General features: G+C 33.1%; 1 protein-coding gene across 1 annotated transcript in view; it reads left to right on the top strand.

Annotated features, from left to right (window-relative positions):
• Positions 1 to 26,119, top strand: part of LOC148614705 (uncharacterized) — a 128,834-nt gene that overhangs the window by 18,527 nt on the left and 84,188 nt on the right. The window contains exons 6-29 of the mRNA XM_088588972.1: positions 1,342 to 1,614; positions 2,107 to 2,274; positions 3,364 to 3,579; positions 5,123 to 5,284; positions 6,054 to 6,323; positions 7,061 to 7,231; positions 7,450 to 7,656; positions 8,058 to 8,228; positions 9,025 to 9,288; positions 9,869 to 10,033; positions 10,381 to 10,587; positions 10,875 to 11,042; positions 11,870 to 12,112; positions 12,437 to 12,607; positions 13,014 to 13,223; positions 14,008 to 14,169; positions 14,730 to 14,990; positions 15,383 to 15,547; positions 16,108 to 16,314; positions 16,831 to 17,001; positions 17,360 to 17,605; positions 21,467 to 21,637; positions 22,879 to 23,085; positions 24,870 to 25,031. Of these exons, the coding sequence (XP_088445098.1) occupies positions 1,342 to 1,614; positions 2,107 to 2,274; positions 3,364 to 3,579; positions 5,123 to 5,284; positions 6,054 to 6,323; positions 7,061 to 7,231; positions 7,450 to 7,656; positions 8,058 to 8,228; positions 9,025 to 9,288; positions 9,869 to 10,033; positions 10,381 to 10,587; positions 10,875 to 11,042; positions 11,870 to 12,112; positions 12,437 to 12,607; positions 13,014 to 13,223; positions 14,008 to 14,169; positions 14,730 to 14,990; positions 15,383 to 15,547; positions 16,108 to 16,314; positions 16,831 to 17,001; positions 17,360 to 17,605; positions 21,467 to 21,637; positions 22,879 to 23,085; positions 24,870 to 25,031 (4,818 nt within the window). The remainder of the gene's footprint in view (positions 1 to 1,341; positions 1,615 to 2,106; positions 2,275 to 3,363; positions 3,580 to 5,122; positions 5,285 to 6,053; positions 6,324 to 7,060; positions 7,232 to 7,449; positions 7,657 to 8,057; positions 8,229 to 9,024; positions 9,289 to 9,868; positions 10,034 to 10,380; positions 10,588 to 10,874; positions 11,043 to 11,869; positions 12,113 to 12,436; positions 12,608 to 13,013; positions 13,224 to 14,007; positions 14,170 to 14,729; positions 14,991 to 15,382; positions 15,548 to 16,107; positions 16,315 to 16,830; positions 17,002 to 17,359; positions 17,606 to 21,466; positions 21,638 to 22,878; positions 23,086 to 24,869; positions 25,032 to 26,119) is intronic.

The following is a 26,119-nucleotide window of genomic DNA, read 5'->3' as shown; positions in this document are numbered from 1 at the left end:
TCCCACCAATCTGAAAATATAATATCACTCAAGGATACTCTTGTCTGTTTTCTTTTAATCTGATGGTGCAAATAGTTAAATTACACTATCAAAATGATGTTTTTTTCATACCATGTTTCACCAACTGTCTGATTCTTACAGAGACTGACACTTAAATAATGTATACTATATATTGTAAAGTAAAATTAGATGTAGTGAAAATAATTGTAAACTTTCTTTTAGATAATGTAGTTATTTTGAATGTAAGAACCATAGTTTTTTGTGTATTACAAGTATCTTGCTATGTAATTGAGTTGTAAATTAAAGAATGAATACATGTGTGCTTGCAAATAATAACATTCTAGAATATTGCATTTGAAATCTTATGCTTCAGCACTATATCATTGAACAATATTAAGATTATACATGTACATGCATAACCAACGATTAAAGCAGGTCTAGTAGCGGCTTGACGCGATGCGCGTCCATTCATCTGTCCATCCATCTGTCCACCATTCTTTGTGTAATTTGTTGAAACTTTGCACAGCATTTATACAAATATTGAAGATATGCACTTCTTATTATGGAGAAACTTGAAAAATGTTTCCTTACATTTTCAGCATGTTAATCTTAACAATTTTTTGTTACTTTATGTTGTCAAGGATTAGGAATGTAATGAAACACCTACCTCACAATACAATACGTATCGTGATACAAGGGTGACATTACGATAAATTTGGATATGATACACAACAGCGTATATTTTCCTCAATTTGGAATGAAAAATATTCAACAGATTTAAAAATGATGAATTTTGTTAAAGCCAGGTTTTATTCTTATAGTCTATGACTTTGATTGAAAATAAAAATTGTATTTTGACCTGTATCATATTATAACAAAATCAAAATCTCAGTCAAATGTATTGCATAATATTCTTATAAAAAGTATCTTGAAACATTGATATTGCAACAAATCATTTCATCCTTATCAAGGATGCCTACTTCGTGTTATCCATATCTTACTTATCAAGGATGCCTACTTCGTGTTATCCATATGTTACTTATCAAGGATGCCTACTTCGTGTTATCCATATCTTACTTATGAAGGATGCCTACTTCGTGTTATCCATATCTTACTTATGAAGGATGCCTACTTCGTGTTATCCATATCTTAAAAATTATTCAACTAATGCTAGTTAATCTTTGCACATGGTTATATACATATTAAAGATGTGCACCTCCTATTTTGGGCACTTTTTGTTTAACTTGCTTAGTGTTTTTATACATATTGATGATACTTATATGCTGACAAATGTACCATAAGGACACAGATCCAAACATGTATGGCTATTGTTGATTTCAGAAGCAAAAAATGCTTCATGGACACCATCCTGGGATACACCTTGTTATAATCACTACACCATAGACAGTACTTTAGACAGAAGTAATGCCTACACTCTACAGGATGGAGAACATCAGAGTTGTGATGTAACCTATTATGACTGGTATGGAGGATACTACTTTGGCAGTCTTATGAGTGGAGAAATTTGGTACAAGTTCAGTGGAAATGAAAATATTCCTACTGTAGCACCTACCCAAGGGAGATGTGGATCAATGTATCCGATCTGGTTTGAAGGTACATACACCATTTTCAATTTTTTTATATTAATACTTGGAGTATTGCATAAAAAGTTTTGAAAAATGAACTCTGTAAAAGTCAAAATCCTTTGACTTAAGCTGAACTTAAAAGAATAAGGTAAAGTAAGGCTGATTAATTGGATAAATTATATATCTGAAGTAACTTAAGTGTATCAGCACTACTGCCAGATGTGCCTTATATGATAATTATATGGCACTTAATTCATAACATTTAGTAATCATATGATAATTTGCATACGATAGTTATATGATTATCATATGATTCTCATGTTAATTTTGGCTTGGACACATATGATAATCATATGTTTGTAAAAAACAAATGTTTTTTCATATGATAACAATGGAATAATCATATGTAAACTAAAACAGACGATCATCATATGCTTGATTCATTAGATAAACATATTTTGCAAACCATATGATTCTCATGTGTGGCACTTCTTGCTGTATACATGATTTTTTTTTCTAGGAAATTACCCTACAAATTATGCTGAGATGACATCACTGAAGGCTTGCATAGTTGGTAACCACTCAGACTGTGATTTCAGCTGGGATACCTTTGCTATAAACTGTGGAGCATACAATGTCTTCCAGTTAAAGACTGATTACTTGGCATGGTGTTCAAAGTACTGCATTGGTAAGTTGTGGACAACCTGTCTGTATACCAAAAAAAATCTATAATTTTATCTCTTTTTAAATTTATTTCAGAGCATAGCCTCCTGGCGTCAATTTCTCAAAAAGTCGTAAGTGTTAAGTTAATTGTAAGTTATGACATCACAACCTAAAATAGCATAGTGGTATCATAATTTACGTTCAATTTCACACTGACAACTTTTAGTGAAATCAACGCCTTGGTAATCCATGGGTCTCCTTGATAATTATTTACCAGCTCCAACTGCATAGTTTTCTGACTGCCATTTTACATTCCTTTTCTTGCTGTGTTTTAAAAAAGAATTTGCTTGTAATGGGTTATTTTATTATCTACTTGTCTATATATGTCTATGTTTTCTGTGAATATTAACATGTATACCTGTTAACCCTCGTACATTTAGCGGGAGACTTCCACATTTGAGCCAATAAAACCCCTTTTACAAGATATATCCTACATAATACCCTGCAATGGAAAATTTGAAAAAAAATCCATTAAATGGTCACAATTTTTGTGATTCTACAATCACTGTCATTTGAATGATTGCAAAAATTATCTGGTTGTTATTTGGAAGTTTTCAGGGGTTTTGGTAGACATGAGCAATAATGACTGTTGTTTACATTATCAAATGATTAACTACACAAATAAAAAAGTTCAGAGAAAATTTTGGGTGTATTGTTCCATTTACTTAATATTTTGTTACGAAAAAATGAAATAAAATTATGTTATCACAACAAGGAAATGTTGGAATTCAGGACCTAGCACTTCATTAAAGACTTGGCATGTTCCAACTATGATCCAAGTGATAGTTTGTTGAAAACAACAAAACGATCAGCTGTGTATTTTTAAAGTAGTTCAGTTGCTTAAACACAACAATAAAAGTTATACAGGAATTTTCATTTTTTTTAAAATAATATTTGCAAAAAGTTTGTTGGACAAAACCTCCAACTTAAAAAATCAGAAATGTTGACTCTCCAAGGTAAACAGGTATGAATAAGATGATTATCCTTTATATGAAATAATCACGTTCTTTATAATTGTACCTTTGATAACTTTCTATGATTTTTTTCCATTTAGATCAAGTGGTTGACCCCTGCACAAACTATACATCTGTTGAGTATGATGAGAGTCGCCATGCTGACAACAACACACGACATTACTCCAACATGATGTCCTCATGTGATTCTACATCCCTATCAAGAGGATGGTACAGGTTGGAGGGAGGCTACAGACTGGCGTCAACTCCACTAGGCCCTAACCACTGTGGATCTGATTCTCCTGTGTGGATTAAAGGTTAGATTTCAGTTCATAGCTTGTACATACAGTTAAAAGGTATCCTGTTGAAGGAACAGTTTTTTCTCAATACTAATTAATGATTTGTATATTTTATTTGAAGTAGTATATTGCACCATTTATGATCAGTTATGGTGCTTATTTAGCAAAGAATGTCAATTTTGAGCATTAAAGCAGTTGTTTACAAGCTATAAAAATTAATTAAAGCTCAGTTTTGAGCTATTTTTTTTGTGGGTTGTCAAAATTTTTATTTTTATGCAATTGCAAATTTGCGGTCCTATATTGGTATGGCGCTGTCATTGTCATCGTCTGTAAATACTTGGTTTTCTTGTAATAATTTGAGTATTAATTGGTTGATCATTATTATTAAAGATTTTATAACAATGGTAGGTATTGATTTTTTGGGTCATGACTCCAACCGTTTAAGAATTAGGGACCATAAGCATGCATTTCATAGAATTTAACTATTTTTAAAACCCCAATAAAAGCATAAGAATTCCTCTGATATTTTTCCACAATATTCTATACCACAAGGGTCAGACTTTGATTGAACATGGGGGGGGGGGGGTAAAGACTTGAACTTTTCAGAAATTAGGGGCCCAAATGGGGGCAGAAACATGCATTTTCTTGTTAACTTGACTATAAGTGAATGAATCTCTTTGAAATTGTATTACAAGGTACCATACTACCAAAGGAAGACTGGGATAGATTTTGAGAGTTCAGATTTGAAACTTGTAGGAATTAAGGGTCAAAAAGGGGCCTGAAACAGTCATTTTCCACATGTCCATATAATAACTGGAGTAAAAGTGAATGAGTTTCATGTAAATTTTACTAGAAGGTGCAATTCCACAAAAGGAAGACTGGGATTGATTTTTTGGGTTGTGACTTGAGCCAAGTAAGAATAAAGGTCCACAAAAAAGCCAGATTAACAAGTATTTTTTTCTGAATTCTGAAAATAACATTGAGTGAAATGGAATGGATTGCTCTGAAATTGGCAACAAGGCTAGACAGGAAGACTGGGATTGACTTTACATGGTTTTGACTGGAATCATTTAGGAATAATGACCAAAAGATGACCACTTTTGTTCTGGTTTAATTTTTATCCTGTGTCAATTGGAAAAATACAATGACTAATTGTAATCAAAATTCAAAGCTGTATGAGTTTAAATGGTGTGTCCATACTTGCCCCAACTGTTTAGGGTTCAACCTCTGCAGTGGTATCAAGCTGTGCCCTGCAAAGCATTTTATCTGTATTTGAATTAATTGGGTCTTTAACAAAAAACTGCTTAGTTTTCAATGGAAACTAAACAATAAATTAGGAATTTTAACTCATGGTTCACCTAAACCATGAACATAGGGATAATTGGTGAAACACACAATAGTGTATGTGTAGTTACTTTCCATTGAAATGAGAAATATTGAATTCTGGGAAAATGAAATGATTTTTTTAACTGTGGCCATATATGTTTTGATTAAAGTTTGTTTTCTTATAGAATGCATGAGATCAATATGGTCTTATTTTCATCGTGTACTTTGTTTTCAGGAAGTTTGCCATCAGTTGATGGTGTTATAGAGTATGTAACAGCATGTGAAGCAACAGGGACATCACCATGTACTTACAGTTGGATTCTTCCGGTTATGAAATGTGGATCTTTTGATATCATGTACCATAGATATAATGGAATGTGTGGAAGATACTGTCTTGGTAAAATTTTCCATGTTTTTTTTTATCCTTTGAAGAATTGTTTTTTTAAGGTTTTTGTGTTTTGGACAAACTTAGTACCTATTTTTTTCCTTCTTTTGCTTGCAATTACAATGACTAGATTATTATAAAATAAAAAAGTAAATTAAATTTTAAAAATGTTCTTTGACATATAAAAATACTGGGAGAATAAGACCACTTATAAACTAATGTAAAGTTTTAATACTACATATGTGTTCATCTTTGAAAACTGAAAGAAAGGGAATCTCTCTTTCAAAATTTTCCAAAAGAGATTTGTTCACCATTTTGCCATTAAATTATATTAGACATTGCAACCATTTTCTCTTCAAACAGTACAACACAAGATTCTGTTTTTCTTAAAGGAAAAGTAAGTTTTCCTTTCCTTCTGTTATCAAAGCTAACTTCTTAGCCATGCCAGCATGGATAATCTCATTAATACGGGTTGTTTTAAAAATTCTTTTTTATTCAATTTCTATATTCCAACATATTTCCAGTTTTAAAGAATGTCTTGTTCTTTGAGTAATGAAGATCATACATAAGATCAGGGGAAGAATGAGTCGAGGTAACACGGTTTATGGGATTTTAGGACATAAGATCAGGGGAAGAATGAGTCGAGGTAACACGGTTTATGGGATTTTAGTATTGATGTTTTCCCACAATTTTTTTTTTTATTTTTACTAATGACTAACCGTTAATCATGTTGTATCATAGTACTTGCAATATACTGGTAGTAACAAACTCATATTTACAGAGCCTAAAGAGAGTTCCTTTACCCAGACCTGGGACTCACCATGTCATTATATGAACAGACACACTATAACCAGTAGCTATGAGAGAACCTCAGACTATATGGTTCAGTCAGATGACTATTACATGTGTGATGGCATGGATAGTTACCATGCCATGTCTCATCCAAACTTCTATAATGATGGGTGGTACAGGTTCAGTAATGGAGAAGATTTTGTCAGGAAACCAGTCCAGGCTGGAGGTTGTGGCTCCTGGTATCCTATCTGGTTTAATGGTGAGTTTATATGCAATGCCATTTACAATTTTAATTACCATTTAATATTTTAGGGTTAACAAAGGAACATATGAATTCTATAGTTATGGCATGCAGCCTTCTTGAAACAGATTATTTTTAAGGTACATGGGAGCGTTAGTATCAAATTGTTTCAATATAAAAAATATTTTCATGACGTCCAGGGAGTACACTATGAAAATTTATGATTAGGTCAGACTTTAAGCTACAATGTCTATGTATGAGTCATTTGCAATATGTATATGATCAACTGAAATAATAATAAAAACATAAATAAATTCTTCCTGATAAAAAGTACAATTAGTTTGAAGTTGTTAACCATAATATGATCATTTATCCTGAGAATGCTATAAGATTGAACTAGTACAAGTTCACTCATTGAATCTCTCCAATACTCAGCACTTATGATCATATTTTGGTGATTCATGATTTCCAATGAATAACACTTAAGGAAGTAGACCTATGGTAAGGGGCATAACTCTTGAAATCAGTGTTATGTTTGTATCATATTCAATTTCACCAAAGCCTTTCAAGCTTCCCTTTGAAAGAGAATGAAACTAGTCCAAGTTACTTTGGTGCTTACATGAGATGGATGTAAAATGCTGAATACAAACATTCCAATGGTTTGTAAGAGTTGTGTCCCTTACCCTAGGTCTACCTCCTTAAATGCATACAATTCATGTACATTGAAGGTAAGTAGGGTAATTGTTCTATTATAGGGTCATATCCAAATTTTTATGGAGAGATGACAACAGTTGAAGCTTGTATGGCCAGCAATGATTCTAATTGTGACAGAAGCTGGGATGTCTATGTGATGAAATGTAATGACTCTAATATAGCTTTCCTAGAGCCTAATAAGGGATCAGAGAATTGTGGACGTTACTGTATGGGTAAGTCACTGATTGTAATTCTCTAGATGTCGGGGGGCTTATGAATGCTTGGGTTTTATCTTCTGAAGTAGAATAATGTTCATGCTCTTTTGTATTGAAAATGATGTAAACTCATCATGAAACTATAGATATACTAGATTGCCATGAAAAAATAAGCATTTTAGTTACACAAAAAAAAGTACGAAAGCACGTTTTTATGATATTGATTTATTTTACAGAGCTAGAACAACACCCTTGTGATAACTACAGCACCATATCATATGATGATAGCTTCCATGCTGACTACTACAACCCTAATAGTATGACAACCTGTCTGTCTTCTGTGTGGTCCACTGGGTGGTATAGGATTGAAGGGGACTATAGACTGGCTACAACTCCTGTAGGACCAGGTCATTGTGGGTCTTATAGACCTGTCTGGATAAAAGGTAAGATTCATAGAAGGACTATAGACTGGCACCTTTGAACCCAGACTGTTGTGGGTCCTATGTGCATGTTAGGATAAAAGGTAAGGTTTCCAAAACATTGTGGACCTTATAAACCTGTCTTGATAAAAGTTACAGTTTTATATTTGAAATGAGATAGAATTGCTTTGGTTAATGAATGATTTAGGTAGAACACGAGGATTTTCTGATAACTATTTTAAAATGGAATAAAGAACAGATATAATGTAACACAACAAATGTTCCAGCATATCCAAAATATTCAAGGTCTTCAACAAGTGTAAACACACCTTTAAGTGAGCTCTGAAAGGCAGCAAAAACAAAAAGTTCTTTGTGTTTTAACTTGTATCAGTTGAATAATTAGACACCCTTTTTATACATTTTAGGATCATTACCAGAGGTTGATAGAGAAACTTCTTACGTGAAAGCCTGTCAATCATCAAGTTATTCCCCCTGTTCTAGCAGTTGGACTGTGCCGATGATGAAGTGTGGCTCCTTTGATATCATGTATTTAAGACGAGATGATATGTCTATGTGTATTAAGCGATACTGTTTAGGTATGTTACAAATCTGTATAAACATCAGTGTTTACAGCCTAATGAAGTGTCTAAAAACATTTTTAAATTTTTCTAAAAAGAAATAGCAAAACATTGCAATTTTTTCATTTTAAAACGAAGTTTCAATTAAGGTTTTAATGAGGTTTTCAAACATGTCTTTTTTCACTTCTTGTAAACCAATTTTTATCCTCTGGACAAACATTTGGCAAACAACTGCCAAAACAACACTCAAACTTCCCTCATCCTATAATATCAAACTTCCTCATCCTATAATATCAAACTTCCCCCATCCTATAATATCAAACTTCCCTCATCCTATAATATCAAACTCCCCCATCCTATAATATCAAACTTCCCTCATCCTATAATATCCAACTCCTCCATCCTATAATATCAAACTTCCCCATCCTATAATATCAAACTTCCTCATCCTATAATATCAAACTTCCCTCATCCTATAATATCAAACTCCCCACATCCTATAATATCAAACTTCCACATCCTATAATATCAAACTCCCTCATCCTATAATATCAGACTTCCCCCATCCTATAATATCAAACTTCCCCCATCCTATAATATCAAACTTCCCCATCCTATAATATGAAACTTCCTCATCCTATAATATCAAACTTCCCTCATCCTATAATATCAGACTTCCTCATCCTATAATATCAAACTCCCCCATCCTATAATATCAAACTTCCATCATCCTATAATATCAAACTTCTCTCATCCTATAATATCAAACTTCCCTCATCCTTTATTCATCTATGTTAGTTACTGTTTTTTATAGAGGCCCAGAATGATACATGGACCATGCAGTGGGACAGTCCATGTTACTCACCTAGTATAATGCCAGGAAATGTTGAAAGATGGGTAAACTATCAGCTTCAGCCTGGAGAATCAGAATCATGTGACAATTACTATGGATACTACTATAGTGGTATGCAGGGTATTACCAGTACAGACTGGTACAGATTTGGTAACAATGAAAACATACCGACCACTGCACCTGAACAGCTATCTTGTGGGTCAAGGAATCCTGTTTGGTTGGAAGGTAGGCTGATAGATGTATTGGGATTTGTGAATATGAATATGCTCTTCTCCTCTAAATTACTCTACTAATTCAATTTCTATTTGTTGCCATAGATAATCACAGAAATCTAGATCTGATCAGTAGTTTCATTGTGAACCTATGTCATCATTTCGCTTGGAATGTCTGGTATCTGATGTCATCTACCATCTTTTTACCAAAAAAATTCTACTCTGTTATTATATGTCAGATACCACTAATTTCATTTACAATTATCCTTATAAAAGACTATACAACAAAATGGCTGCTTTGAAGATGAAAATAATGTATAAGGGTTCAGTCCCAATAAAATCTTTATTTAGCATAAGTAAGTCTGCAATTATACTCATTTAAAGTTGTTTAAAAACTTCTTGAACACATGCATTGTTTGCTTTTTTATAATCCATATGGATAATGTGTTATAACTCAAAATTGGAAAAAAAAACAGATAGACACCAGTAAGAGAGAACCTCTGCTGGATGAAAAGGTTAACGAAATGTGATTGCAAATAATCAAATGATATTACTTTAATCCCCATTTATATTTTTGCTGTTCTAAACTGCAGGTACCTATCCAACAGAGTATGCTGAAATGGCAGTAATGAAAGCCTGTAAGGTTGGGAATGATTCTAACTGTGAACAATCATGGGATGTTTATGTCATGCGTTGCCATGGTTATAACTCATTCTACTTGACGCCTATATATTATGGCTGTGGAAAGTATTGTGCAGGTATGTTCTTAGTTTAAACTTGATGAAAGGGAGATAATCATGCTTGCAATATGAATTGTAAGGAACAAGTTTTATTTTTAAATATTCTTTTGTTACAACTTCTAAAGAAACTTAAGTTCATGATTTTATTTATTAGAATGTTTGATTCTGAGCTTTATGTTAGGGCTAAAAAATCTGAAGTTTTGTTACAGTGTCTTTCATTCCTTAATGAGTTTTAGTGTCTTTCATTCCTTACTTGATTTGTCTTCGTTGAAAAACTTGAAGGAGTTCTTATCTTTTAGAAAGGAAGTGGTAGAGGTTGTAAAAACATCAATTTAAATTAAAATTGCATTACATTGTTATTGCAGAGCCTCAGGTTGACCCATGCAATAATTACACCAGTATACCTTATGATGAGTCGCGTCATTCTGACTATAGTCATACTACTACCACACATAACTGTGAATCCACCAGTTTTTATCAAAGATGGTATAGATTTGAAGGCGATTTTGAGCTTGCTACCTCTCCTACTGTGTATGGACATTGTGGGGCTTACTCAACAGTATGGGTTAATGGTGAGTAGCATTCTTAAAACAATATTCTTTATGTAGAATTCTTGAATTTTAGTGTAACTCATGGTATACTTATTTACTCTTTCATTAGTATGTGCAGTATTAGTTGCATATTTATTTCGATGCTAATTCATAAACACAATTGAAGGCAAAAATGTTATTAGTATTTATTTTGGAAAAGTGTTTATCAGACATTATAACATGTAAAAGAACCTTGATTTATTAAGCAGTAGAAAATTTTACTATCATCAGCATAAATTTATAATTGTTCTTTTGATAAACAATTCCAGGGACTTTCCCTGAGATGGAAGGTACCATCAGTAATGTCAGGGCTTGTGAAATGGACTCTATGTCCTCAGATTGGTGTTCCTATAACTGGGATATACCTGTAATGAAGTGTCCTTCCTATAACATCTATTACCTACAGTCCTCAGGCATGTGTGGAAGATATTGTCTAGGTAATATACATTCAATGTCCTGAAATTATCTTTTCATATGTTGGTGTCTCATTGTGTTTGATTATGCCTCAGTATTCTTTTGTTGGGGTTAAATGAAAAATTCTTCAAGATTTTACTAATGTTAGTGCTAAGTTTTGAGTACTGAAGTGTCCTTTTTATATAAAAATAAAGTCATTTTACATGTAAATAAAAAACATAAGCTATCATGGGCTACTGTACCCTTTCTAAGATCCTGTAATCTGTTATATTAAAACTAGACATTTGATTCTAAACAATAAATGCATGAAGAACTTGAATTGATTTGGATTTGCATGTTAAGTGCTGCTAAACCCATCATCAACTGGAAACCTCTGTATATAATCTTGTGAAGTCTCTTTTACATCATTTTCAATGCATTTTAAACCTGTATAAACTGAATAACTGCCTAAACTAAACATGGTTCAGATTAGATAGGTTTCGATGTGCACTGTACTTGAAATAGAACTGATTCATTGACATGCATGTACAAAATGCATACTGTGAAAGTACTACTGTTCATGGGGTACCAATTTTCGTGTTTTTTTGTGGTTGAGCCAGACCACGAAATTTGGTTCTCAACGAAAAGCAGATTTTCATTGATGTGTGTGCTGAAAACCTCAAAACCATGAATTCAAGAATCAATGAATTTGTGTATTTTCTTTAATCCATGAAAATTAGTATCCACAAATTAAAGTATTTTCACAACAGGCTAATGCATTTCTTTGGCATTTATCTTTATAAAATTGAATTACTTTAACATTGTTGGCCTTTTGTCTTCTTGATACATACTAATACAATTGGTTACACAGAGCCAGGCAACATACCATGGGATGTTCCATGTCACCAACATCGTGTTGTACAGAGTGACTTTGAGAGGAGTGTAAACTACACTTACCAGGAAGGGGATGCCCAGTATTGTGACAGATACTGGACTTATGATAGCTTTGGTATATATCATGATGGATGGGCCAGATTTAGTGAGGGAGAGGACATTCCAACATCTCCACCAAAACCAGGACAATGTGGAACACAGTCTCCAATCTGGCTAGATGGTAGGTTTGTATACCAGTTTGCCATGACTTTAATATGTTTTACAGCTTCATAATTCAAACTTTCGCATTTTTGCTGCTGATTCTGTACAAAAACTATTACATAATAATGTTACAATATATAAACTTTACTATTAGCAGTCTATTCATGAATGCTTCTAAGCCCAAATTGTCAATGTTCATGGTTTCATAGTTTCTTGCCATATTATATGTCAAAAAAATTGTGCCAAAATTATAGTAGCCCTGTTCATATCCTTAGACTGACTTAATGATTTTGACTGATTTTATGGTTCAATAATATACTTAGTTTGCATTGTTTCATTACAGGCCAGTACCCAACACAGTATGGAGAGATAGCCAACTTAACAGCCTGTATGGTAGTGAATGATACAGACTGCTACCACAACTGGAATGTTACTGTAATGCACTGTACAGACTTCAATGTGGCAGAGCTCAAATCTTTGGATTATAACAAGGAATGTGGCAGATATTGTACTGGTACTGTCTGAGATATTTATAGTTTGGTATCAGTTCTGTGGTTTCCTTGAGTTGATATGAAGAGTTCTAGTTAAAAAAATATAAATTTTCTGTTTAAAACATAGCTGTTCTTACTGCAAATTACTGATAGTCATATTGAAAACAAAACTGTGAACATTAATACACACATTTAAAGTTCCCTGACAACTAGGATACTTTGGCTGAGGAGTAGAAGATCCATTCCTCTGTCAATATTAATTTATTTGTAATTACAACTCAAATTCAAAACTGCTACAAATAAACACACAGTAAATCACTTGGTATACACAAAAAAATTAACTCCAACTCTGATGGTAATGGTACTTAAATAATGATATATTCTGATGTGTCTCTGCAGTTGTCACCTTTAATATACTTTATATTACAGAACCAGCAGTAGACCCTTGCTCTAATTACACCTTGTTGGACTATGACCACACCCGTCACATGGACTATTATCATCCAATGGGAATGAACTATAACTGTGAGTCCTCATCATTGGGGTATGGATGGTATAGAATGGAAGGTGACTACAGGCCAGCAATGACCCCTGTAGGAGAAGGGCAGTGTGGATCATCAGAACCTATCTGGATGAAAGGTATAGGAAAAGATGTATTATAAAGAAAGCAGTGATTTATCATATGTTTCCTGTGCAACAAAAAAAAAATCAGTAATTCACACTGTGAAACAAATTTGGTAATTTCACTCTCAGACTTTCTCCCACCAAAAAGTTACAATCTATTGATCATAAGATTTAAAATTTATGTTGACAATTGCAATAAATTATTGAGAAAATCTGTGAATAGATAGGATAATCAAATGGTTAATATCATGGAAAACGAAAATATAATTACTCATGGGAAGATCACATTATGATTGAACTTGTGCTTGGAACATGTTCCACATACTTATTAAATCTAGGTTTTCTTAAGCTCTTGTGATAATATTTTGATTATTCACTCTTACCAATTCATTATCCTATTAGTATATTGTTTGACTCAACATTCTTGTGAGACTATTAAAAGAAGTCAATGAATTAACAAACCACCAGCATCATTGCCTTACATTCTTTTTCAAGATTAAAATTAGAGTAAATTCATGTTGGAATGACATGGTCTCTCAAACTGTTGAGTTGGTGAAATAGCTGAATGCAAATTTGTATATTGCTCTGTTTTTAATGTCAACATAGACAATGATGTAGTTTTTTAGTTTCTGTTGATTATTTCTACTCTCACTCTACTGCATAGAAAAAATAATCTTCAGTCCATAGGGACAATAAAAACAATGCTCAAAATTGCAATCGAAATTTACACATAATGATATTTAATTAAATGTCATTTAAGAAAATGCTAGGATTTTTTAAATGCCACCTATTTTATCAGGACATTTGCCAGAGACTGACAGAGAGATATCTTATATGACAGCCTGTCAGGGATCAAATTTATCACCCTGTGTCTACAACTGGACAGTTCCTGTGATGAAATGTGGATCCTTTGATATAATGTATCTCAAACCGAAGGGGATGTGTGGCAGATATTGTCTAGGTATTGGGTTTATTATTTACCAAAAAGTTTGCTATGATTTTAATATTGTTCATCATTTTGTCATTAGTTATCATATGTTTGTCCAGTTTTATGGACATCTTTTTATCACTTGCATGAAATGAGCTGCTTTTGTTTCAGTGACTGTTTTAAAATGGTTATATACCGACAATTTACATCTTGTTCCTCTTTGCAAGTTGATTTTATTTTTAATAAATGACATCTTACCGAAATAATTTATGCTAGTGCTGATATTTGATATATAAGTGTATCTTGGTGAGTTACAGAGTTAATGTTGTGGATATAAAACTGGCCTGCTGACTTATTACAGGAATTTTAACATTTGACTTTAACTTCATTTATTGAACACTGTACTTTTCCTAATGTTCTGAAGCCATACCAGTTTTAATATTATCATATTCATACTTAATCAAACATAATGTCAAAGTCACAAAAGAATGAGACCTGTCAAATTAAGTTAAAAAAACAAGTCTATTGTTGACCTTACAGTTTAAAGTGTAAGATTCTTATGTAATTCTTTATATGATTTCACATTTTGACAGAGGCACTTAACACCACATGGGACAGGTTTTGGGATTCTCCATGTTATTCCTACAACACATTAAACAGTGAGTTTGACAGACTGGTTAACTACACAATGAGGCCAGAAGAACAAGAGAGATGTGATGGTTACCATGGTTACTACTCTAGCATGAATTACATAGACATGGAACAATGGTACAGATTCAGTAATAATGAAAACATTCCAACATGGCCATCAGAGCAGAGAATGTGTAGAACATGGTATCCCATATGGGCTCAAGGTAGGATTTACTATTGTCACATTATTGGTTGGATCAGTAAGTTGTGCCATTTCCTTCCTGATTTTCATTCAATCCTATCTACTTTTGCACACTTAATTGGTGTTTTGTTAAATTTGATATATTTTGCTCTTTTTTCATTCGTTAGGAGTTTCTTTTTATAGTTTTTTCTCCTTAATGATATTTCTTGACTGTCCAGTATGCAGAGCTCAGTATTTCTGGGATATTTCATACCTTAAGATAATTGTATAATGTCCATATTCTCTATTCCATCAATATGTACATCTACAATACTCTCTTTTTACAGGTACCTTTCCCACTGAGTATGGAGAGACAGCTTTGATGAAAGCTTGTAAGGTGGGAAATGATTCTAACTTTATTTTGTGTCTCTGTAGGTACCTATCCCACTGAGTATGGAGAGACAGCAGTGATGAAAGCCTGTAAGGTGGGGAATGATTCTAACTGTGAACAATCCTGGGATATTTATGTTATGCATTGCCATGGTTACAACACTTTTTATCTTAAATCTCCATTTGAAGGGTGTGGAAGATATTGTACAGGTATATTCTGTAACAGTACAGACGGTATAAGGTTTATTATCTAGCTAAACATATGAACCATTGTTGTTTGCTGATGCTCCATCACCCCAGCTAAAGGAGTACTCCTCTAGAACAGTTGATGAAGCATAATGTTTAAATCTACCTATGAAGCTATATGTCCATTTACCTTGAAAGCCAAAAATAAGCATTTTGACCATAGTAATACAGTTTGTTCTTTACTTTGATGCCAACTGAGAGTAAGTACCATGCAGTGTGCAAGATTCACAAATAGTGTTGGTAGGTTTGTATCTATAGCTACCCTCTTGGTCATACCTCTACCAATTGAGGTGAAAGAGTACTACTGTTACAATACTAACATGACTAACTGTTTATCAGAGTTAATCAACCTTTGATTTGAAATCCTTTCAATGTATGTATGGTATATTTGACACCTGCTGGGCAAGCGTCTGTATTGGTTTTAGTCTTTTAACCACAGTCTTGTTTTATCTTTAAATGGAATGTACCAATATTAACACATAAAGTCTGACCTTGTAATTGATAACATTGTTGTAAATTTCTAGAATTCCAAGAAGATCCATGTTATAACTACACTAGTATAGAGTATGATAAATCTCGTCATTCTGATTACAACCATACGGTTACAACATCTAACTGCGAATCAACGAACATGAAGTCAGGGTGGTATAGATTTGAGGGAGAGTACAAACTAGCCACTAAACCAACAGATTATGAACAGTGTGGCTCATACTCTACTGTATGGATTAATGGTCAGTGTTATTTGGTTTATAATGTTGTGGTGTTGGTCCTGATTCATGTAACTTGGACAATTTCTTTATTTGTTTTATTTTTGTCATGTTTAACTATCAATGGCAGAAAATTAAGATATATAATAATCAGTTAATTTAATCAGGTCAGGTCAATTAAAACATGTTTGGGACACACAGAACCTAATATAAAAATTGCATATTAAACATTTTCATTTAGGTCACAGTTTAAGCATCAGTGTTAATGAAGCTTGTACAAAAATTTGAAAATACAAAACAATAATTGATTGTAGCTGAAACAGTTCTTTTAAGTTGGATGTCATAGTTAAAATTGTATATAGTTATTGAGATATGCATGAAACAAATTTAAAATCAAAATAAAAAAAATCAAAATTAACAGATTGAAGGAAAAGTAATTATTATGTAGTGAAAACATGGGGTAAAATCATCAAACAAGCTAATTAAATTTTAATGTAAAGTAATTGTACATGTACTAAATTACATTACATTATCTTGTAGACACCTACCCAACAACCATGGGCCAGTTACATCATGTTAAAGCTTGTGAAGCAGACTCTATGCATTATGGTACATACTGCACCTACAGCTGGGATATACCCGTGATGACCTGTCCTGATTATCATGTATTCTACCTACAGTCCTCAGGGATGTGTGGACGGTACTGTCTAGGTAAGTCAGCATGGCCTGAGATGTATTTCTAATGTCCTGTCCCAATTATCATGTGTTTTACCTACAGTTCTCAGGGATGTTTGGTCAGTACTATCTCTAATGACTTTTCCTGATTACCATGCATTTTACCTACAGTCCTCTGTGATTTGTGGTTGATGCTGTCTAGGTAAGTCAGCTTGACCTGAGATATATCTGTAATGACCTGTCTACTGATTCTAGCTGCCATTATCATTTTATAATTAATATTGATGTGTTTTATCATTTCTTTCCTACATAATTGTGTACCCTTATATGGAGATATCTCCTGCTCAAACTTTATAATATTTGTCATCTTTACTCAATACATTATACATTTCAGAGGAAGGTAATATCCCATGGGATGTACCCTGTCATCATCACCATATTCTGAAGGGTGGATTTGAACGAAGTATAAACTATACCCTACAGAATAGTGACATGGAACAATGTGACAGACAATGGAACATGAACTATCTTTATAACAGCATGTCTAGTGATAACTGGTTTAGATTTAGTGATGGTGAAATTCTAACATCACCACCAGAACCTAGACAATGTGGATCATGGAGACCAATATGGCTTGATGGTGAGTATATGTATTCAATTTTATCTGTCTTGGTGTCTGATTTAGTGATGGTGACATTCTGACATCACCACCAGAACCTAGATGGTGTGGATCATGGAGACCAATATGGCTTGATGGTGAGTATATGTATTAAATTTTATCTGTCTTGGTGTCTGATTTAGTGATGGTGACATTCTAACATCACCACCAGAACCTAGACAGTCTGGGTCATGGAGACCAATATGGCTGCATGGTGATGTCATCAACCATTTTTGCTGATTTACTCCATATATTTAGATACTAACATTAAATTATAAGAAATGACTGGTATATTTTTTCGGTCTGTTTCAAATAACCTCTATGCCCATGGTGCACACTTGAAAATAACCTGCTACGCAGGTCATTTATTGTGCACCACGTGGTTGAGGTTATTTCCTTATTGACTGAAAAAATATAACAGTCACTCCTTAAATATAAGGTCTTTCTCCAGTGAACTCACTCATAGCAGCAATGTTAAGCTAAGTCTATATATCAACAGTTTTCACAACAACCTATGTATAAATTTAAAATTGCTTTGTGTACCTCATATGTTTTAATATATTAGCCCTTATACAAGTTTCTGTACAATAAATGATAATATTGAATGATTCTAAATTGCACTTTAAACCCTATATTGGATGTGCTGCTGCTGACATAGAGTCCAGTATGTGGTTCATTTTTTATCAATGACTGTGATATTTTCAGTATTGGACCATAACTTCTCAACTATAATAATTGTAGTTTATTTTAATTGAGCATATTACCTAGTAAAGGAATATCAATTTATTTACTATTAAGCAGCTTTACTTGTATTGGATCTAAGATAAACCCCCTTACAAGAACCTCAAACAGCCTCTTTTTGCACATGTTAGCCTCTTTTTCGATTTGATAATTAGGGCAGTCAGATCAATATTCAAGCTTTGGTTTATTGAGATAGAAAAAACCACCACCATCCCCACTTCTCTTCTTAGTTGTTAATGCCTCTGGAGATTAATTAGTATTGTGATTTTAGTACATATATTTTCTTAATATTGTGTATTTAGTACTTATAGCTTCTTAATTTTGTGTATTTAGTACTTGAAGTTAAATGTGATTCTTGTTTTATATAATTTCTAGTATTTTGATTTTTGTTTTATATTTTTGTAGTATTATAACTTATTTTTTACATACTTACATACAGAATTTTCATCTCATGGCAGTGAAAAAGTAGATATTTAATCAGGCTTTCAATAGGTTTCGCTACTCATTCTGATGTATGAGTTAATTTTAATTCTTACCATGCTAATGTATGGTTTCTCTACTCATGCTGATGTATGAGTTAATTTAAATTCTTACCATGCTAACATATGGTTTCCGAGTTGCTCATTTGCTTTTGTTACTTTGTGTGTATGATTTTAGTTACTTTATGTTCTTTGTTGTGTATGTCTGTTTTCCATGTCTGGTCTTTGTCCCTGGATTTCATTCTTTTGATTACCGCTATAACCTTGGTTCCCTTGATTACTCTATCTCTACTCATTCTGACCCATGGGTTTACTTTTAATTCTAATCATGCTTACGCACGGTGTTTTTTCTCTACTCATGCTGACGTATGAGTTATTTTTAATTCTTACCATACTAACGTATGATTTCTCTAATCATGCTGAAGCATGGGTTTTTTTCAATTCTTACCATGCCGACATATGGATTTTCTTTTCCCATACTGACGTATGATAATGTAATAGTTATAATGTAAGAGTTATCTTTAATTCCTACATTGCAAACGTATGGTTTTTTCTCTACTTGAACCTCTTTTCGAATATTTTTATTTGCTTTATTCAAAGTTCAAATTGATTACGTTGTTGACAACGAAGAGCAGTCATGAGAAATTATTAATCAATTCATATTTCTACTTATTTTTATGATTTTCTTATATTATTCTCTATAACTTTGGACTTTCTCAATAAAAAGTGTATATTTTCATACCCATTTTTATCTCATCCCTCAAGTTTTGATCTTTGATTGGTTAGTTCATGGAAAAAGGGGGTATCTCTTGTTTGGTTTTTATTAGTTTATGCAGCTTGTAGTCCCAAGTTATTCTAATGTACATAAATGATTTGATAGTTTGTAGTTAATAAATAGGTATCATAGCACTTATGTTTCATTTTATATATCTGATGAGAAAGAGGTAAGGGGTGGATGATTCTTAATTCATACAGAAGTATACTTACCAAGAACAAGGACCCTGACTTCGACACCACAGAGCAATAAACTACCAAGTTTATCGAGCTGTTGTGAAGATATATACATGTATATATTAGACACCTTGATTATTCCCGTCTTGTGTTCTTTATGAGGTATCAATTTATGCCTAAGGCTTCTTCAGAATGGAAAGGAAAATAAACCATTATTTATATAGCTACAACAAAAATATAAGTTAAGTAATTATCCTGACATACATCTCTCGGCTGTCATGCTTGAGTTTACAGTATGCAAATCTTATAATTGCCCCAGTCAGTTTGTAACTAAGTAACATTGATTATGAAATTTCTTGTTGTATGTAACACAAAATTAAGGAATAGTCATGGGTCTTATATCAGATCTGTTCATTGGACTATAAAGAAAACTGTATAGAAATGAATTTGATCTTTTTATACAACATAGAGAAATTTTAAGGACATCTTTGTCATCTGTGTCTTTTTATGATAACTTGAGTAAAACTTATCAACTGTTTTTGAAATTTATATACATTGTTCCTAGGGACATGGAGGAGGGACAGATAGTTATTTTTAGCCTTTTGCCTTATCTCCTTTGAAAATAAGGGGTTAAAGGAGAAATATGTGTTTTAATTAGAATGGCTAGAAATAGTTTATTGTTTTCTTTATTATTCTGTCGACAATGTAATTCTTTTTGAAATTCTGTTATAAGAGTTTTTTCTTATAGAATAGTCGTATCTTTTACAGTTTCAAAGTTGTAAGGGTACAATACAGGCTGTATCCCAAAAAATCAACTTTTTTATTTGAGGTCTGATTTAGTTAAAATTTAGATATTAGATGACTCATGAAAATCTCTGCCTGCATTTTTCATTCAAATTTCAGTTGTCTCTTATGGTAGTAAGTTGTCAGAGTGGGGGTGGGATTCACCCAAAAAATAAAGTTTTTTGTTTTTGGTCTGATTTTGAAAATTTTTAATATTGGTCATTAGATTCCTTATGAAAATCCCTGCCTGTGTTTTTTCGGTGAGATTTCAGATATTTCTTACAGTTTTCAAAATTATAGGGATTGAAAGCAAAGGACTTTGATGAACACCCATAAAGCAGAATTTCTTTCAACTTAAGGATGTAGATCTATGGTAAGGGACACAACTCTTTCAAATCATTGGAATGTTTGTATTCAGCATTTTATATCAGTCTCCTGTAAGCATCAAAGTAACATGGACAGATTTCATTCTTTTTCACATGAAAGCTTGACAGGCCTTGGTGAAATTGAATATTATACAAATATATCGCTGATTTCAAGAGTTATGTTTCTTACCCTTGGTCTACCTCCTTAATTGAAGTTCACATTTTGTGCAGTATTTTGTCCAAACCAGTTTTTGTGTCCATAATGAACTGTAAGTCACTATGTTTCTGTGTGTCAAAACTTAATTTGTATTGACACTTTCCCCAAATGAACAGAGTTCAATATGCTGCAGTTGTACTATGCTGCTCTTGGCAAAGCTATTCATTATTTCTAATATATTGAAGGTAACATTCTTACATCATTGGAACAAAAATGCCTGGATATTGAGTATTAAATAGTATTGTGGGTGGCATCTTGATGGAGTGCATGTAGTTACTATAATAATGGATATATTTAACTATTCCAGGTCAGTACCCCACTGAGTATGCAGAGAAGTATAACTTGACAGCCTGTATGGTTGGAAATGATACTAACTGTAATGAAACCTGGTCAGTGCCTGTAATGAATTGTGGGGATTATAATGTGGCTCAACTCAGATTCTTAGATTATTATGAACCCTGTGGCAAATATTGTACTAGTGAGTATTCTTAGAAAAAGTGGACAGTAAATTCAGAAATATTTGGGTTCATGTTTTTCTGTTTATTGATGTATAAATACAATGCTTTGAACTGGTTAGTTTTTCATTTCCAAAAATAACTGTAATGGGTTTTTTTATATCCCTGACTTGTCAGTTTTTCCCCATAACTTTTGTTGCATGAAAATTGGCAGCTCTTCGTGGAAATGATTTGGATTTGGTTTATTGCTTCAGCTTAATGGGTTGTAGAGTTGGTAAACTTTTTAAGCTCAGTGATGGATACATCAAGTTTTTGTTTGCTGTAAGTTTTTTTGTTGCTGTATATAAGGATTTCAAAAATTTTCATCCCATAAAACTGAGAAACCTTTCCTGTGAATGGTTGAGGATTTGGTGTGCATCATTGTTCAATATGTAAGCTATTAGGTTCAGTTTTGCAAAAACTTTCAAAGTTCTCAGATTTGTTCTAAAGCTTCAGTATGATTAATTGTGTTGTGGGTGAGCTCATTGCCGCATCTACCTCCTGTTGATATTCCTTGAATTTTTAGTGATGGCTGGGGCATCTATGTCCTGTGGACACATCATTTCTTCTATTTTCAGCATTGATATTTATGGCAGTATTCAACATTTCTCCAGTTATGATTTTCCTATATCACCCTTGGAATAATTTCTACATAGGAATTTGATAGTAAATACATTATGTTGAATATCTTGATAATTCTAATGAGAGAGTTTGATATTCCACATAACACTCTTTCTGAAACAAATTATATAACATCTGTGTTAATTAGAACTCATATTCTATTCTCATATAGAAAAAAATACTATAGTAATATGATGCAGATCTAATCTGTAAGATGACAAAGTTGAATATACTGATATTTTTATGAATAATTATGCCTTTTACAGTTTTACATCAACTAGAATTTATTTTTCTTCATAAATTTACAAACCTTTAAGATGTGAGTTGTAAACTGATAACTATTTTGTTTTTGTTAAAAAAATATGACACTAGTAAAGATCCTTACTCTGTGAAACAGTAACAGTTCCTGTCAAACTAAAATCAGGCTCTGGCTGCTTCTTAGGTCAGAGGTCAAATTCTTATTGATTACTTGTATGTGGACTTGTCCTCTATAAACAGTTTTATAATTAGTGGTCTGTAGGACCATAAAGGAAAGAGACATGTATAAGTAATTTTTTTCCAAATTTTATTGCTATAATTGTTAATTTACTTGCTGCATTTTTAGAACCAGCAGAGGATCCATGTGATAACTATACCCTGATAGAATATGACCACACCCGACACATGGACTTCTATAATTACATGGGTGGGTATGGCTGTGAATCGTATTCCTACTCTGATGGATGGTACAGATTTGAGGGAGATTACCAACCAGCCATGACACCTGTAGGAAATGGACAGTGTGGTACATCTGAACCTATCTGGATGAAAGGTTTGTGACCAACTATTATGGGTTATGAAGAATACCTGAAATCATTGCTAAAAATATTGATATGTTTACAGTAACAGAAGATAAATCAATGCTTAAAGATTCAACTGTTTAAAAGAATGTGTGAACCTTTTGGTAAAACTCAAGACTTGCACTCTTTCAATCCAAGTTTTTTTGTGTACTGTTATCATTCAGCTTAAAATTCCCTTCTGGTTGTTTTGATGTAGCCTCATAGTCAGAAGCGGATTCAAAAATATATTACAAGGTTGTAATTTTTTTTAATTCTTGGAGTGTTGTTAAGGTTTAGAGAGTTTGGTTTCTTTTTTATGCCCTTGCCATGAAGTGGTCAGGGCATATAGTTTCACTCTTGGTCATCAGTCTGTCCTTCCATTATTCTGTATAACAACCAGTTTTCCGGATTTTTGTGTAGTAGTATCATTCAGCCTAAAATTTTGTCCAGTGGTGAGGGTACTAAAATCATTAAATCATTTTGGTATCATTGTTGGTTGTTTTTATGTAACCTTTAGGTTATTTATAGAAGAAGTGTGATTTGATATATTTATATAAATATAAACTTCCTATTTCCTGAATACCCAGTCTTTAAGTATTTTATTATACCGAAAACATTAGACTTGTAATACGTTTACTCCATGTCCCTCCATTGTTCATAGTTGAATGATCATCTCAAAATGATAACCCAGAAAAACGTTTTTTACAATATTTTCAATTTGAATGTCACTGATATTTTCCCCTCATCACCTCAAAATGTTTAAAACCCAGAAAACCATGCATCTTTTGGCAATATTTTGATCTGAATGTTGTCTCATTGACCTTTTCACCAGTAATTCATAGGAATTTGAATTTGCAGCCTTCAACATCAATTACATGGTGTCTGTAAGATAAAGAACAGCAACAATGTACACATTTGAATATTGTCTAGCAAACATTCAACTTCATCTGTGTTAAAGTGCAAGATAATTTCGGGGTTTTCATTAAGAGAGGGTGAAGTCAGTGTTCCGAATAAACATAGAACTTTAGTCCAATCTGGTGACGGAACGAAAAATCCACGAAAGCAGTTGACATTGCCGGTCAATAGTCTGAAAACTATGGACTGCTCAATAGACGAACAATGAAAAAGGAGAAAAATAGCAATTTTACTGTAGAAAATTTTGTATTGATGTTTATATACTGAGGTATGATATGAACTCTTATACTGTATAGGTATTTGGCTGGTACTTGTATAGTCAGGAACATATGTATATATTTCATGTCTGGTGTTTGTCCCTGGATTACATTCTTCTGATTTCTGCTAAAACCTTGGTTCCCTTGATTACTGTTTCAAAATGACCTGTACTGCATTACTGTTAGCCATATGGTCTTTAGAATCTCACTAAGTATAAACTGGTTTACTGAATCTAAACATGAGAATTTGGTATCAGATAGGTGTAACAAAGCGTGGAATTGAATAGGATTTTAATTCAAGATTAAAATATATTTAAGCATATTTTATACTTTTGCAATCAATACTATCAATATTAATAATTAAAATATTTTAAAATTGTCTTTTATGCAACATTATTTTTTAATTGTATGCCATTTTTTTTAAGTAAAAATCAATCTATTTCTGATGATTTTGAGTTTATTTACAAATTCTGCAAAAAAATGTGTATGTTCTATGTATCTATAAGGTCTTACAGCACATTGGCCTTTGACCTAAATATCTGTATGGACTTGGACACTTTTTATATTTCTACTAATATTATATCTTCTTATTTTATTGTTTGCAGGTCATTTACCAGGCATAGACCAAGAGATAACATACATGAAAGCCTGTCAGGGTGGAAGCTCAAACCCCTGTTCTTACAGCTGGACTGTTCCTGTAAAGAAATGTGGCTCCTTTAACATCATGCATCTTAAACCTCAGGGGATGTGTGGCAGATATTGTCAAGGTAAGGGGTGCCTATAACATAATGCATTGTAAACCTCAGGGAATGAGTGGCAGATATTGTCTAGATAAGGGGTGCCTTTAACATAATGCATCTTAAACCTCAGGGGATGTGTGGCAGATATTGTCAAGGTAAGGGGTGCCTATAACATAATGCATTGTAAACCTCAGGGAATGAGTGGCAGATATTGTCTAGGTAAGGGGTGCTTTTAACATAATGCATCTTAAACCTCAGGTGATGTGTGGCAGATATTGTCAAGGAAAGGGGTGCCTTTGACATAGTGCATTTTAAACCTCAGGGGTGTGCGGCAGATATTGTCAAGGTAAGGGGTGCCTATAACATAATTCATTGTAAACCTCAGGGGATGAGTTGCAGATACCTCATTAAGTTGAAATTAAAGGGACCAAGCAAAAATGCTTCAGTTATTCAAGGTTCGAGTCATCTGAGGTCGAGCATAACCTGGAAATAGTTTGGTCAATGATTGTTTCTGCATCATTTGTTATGTTTGTACATGTACTCATACTTCACTTTATAGGGTACTTCGTGGTGGCTTGTGTTCCACATGTACTCATACTTCACTTTATAGGGTACTATGTGGTGGCTTGCATTCCACAAGTACTCATACTTCACTTTATAGGGTACTTCGTGGTGGCTTGTGTTCCACATGTACTCATACTGCACTTTATAGGGTACTTCGTGGTGGCTTGCGCTCCACATGTACTCATACTTCACTTTATAGGGTACTCCATGATGGCTTGCGTTCCACATGTACTCATATTTCACTTTATTGGGTACTTTGTGGTGGCTTGCGCTCCACATGTACTCATACTTCACTTTATAGGGTACTTCGTGGTGGCTTGCATTCCACATGTACTCATACTTCATTTTATAGGGTACTTCGTGATGGCTTGCATTCTGTATCGGAAGATATTTTGTGTGTTGTATATCATGTTTTAAGTACTGAATGCACCAAGTGTTTTAGGAAAAAATCCTTGCTATTTTTTCTACATAGTTCATATTTTGTATGACTCACAATAAGGAGTATCACCAAACCATATACTTTACATTACTTTGATTAAATTTCAGGTTCA

The sequence above is a fragment of the Perna viridis genome, chromosome 6 (genome assembly GCF_037379345.1).
Source record: "Perna viridis isolate PV_CMFRI_1.1 ecotype Kerala chromosome 6, ASM3737934v1, whole genome shotgun sequence".
NCBI classification, from domain to species: domain Eukaryota; kingdom Metazoa; phylum Mollusca; class Bivalvia; order Mytilida; family Mytilidae; genus Perna; species Perna viridis.
The sequence above is the reverse complement of the archived record's forward strand: the minus strand, read 5'-3'. Positions and strand labels throughout refer to the sequence as shown.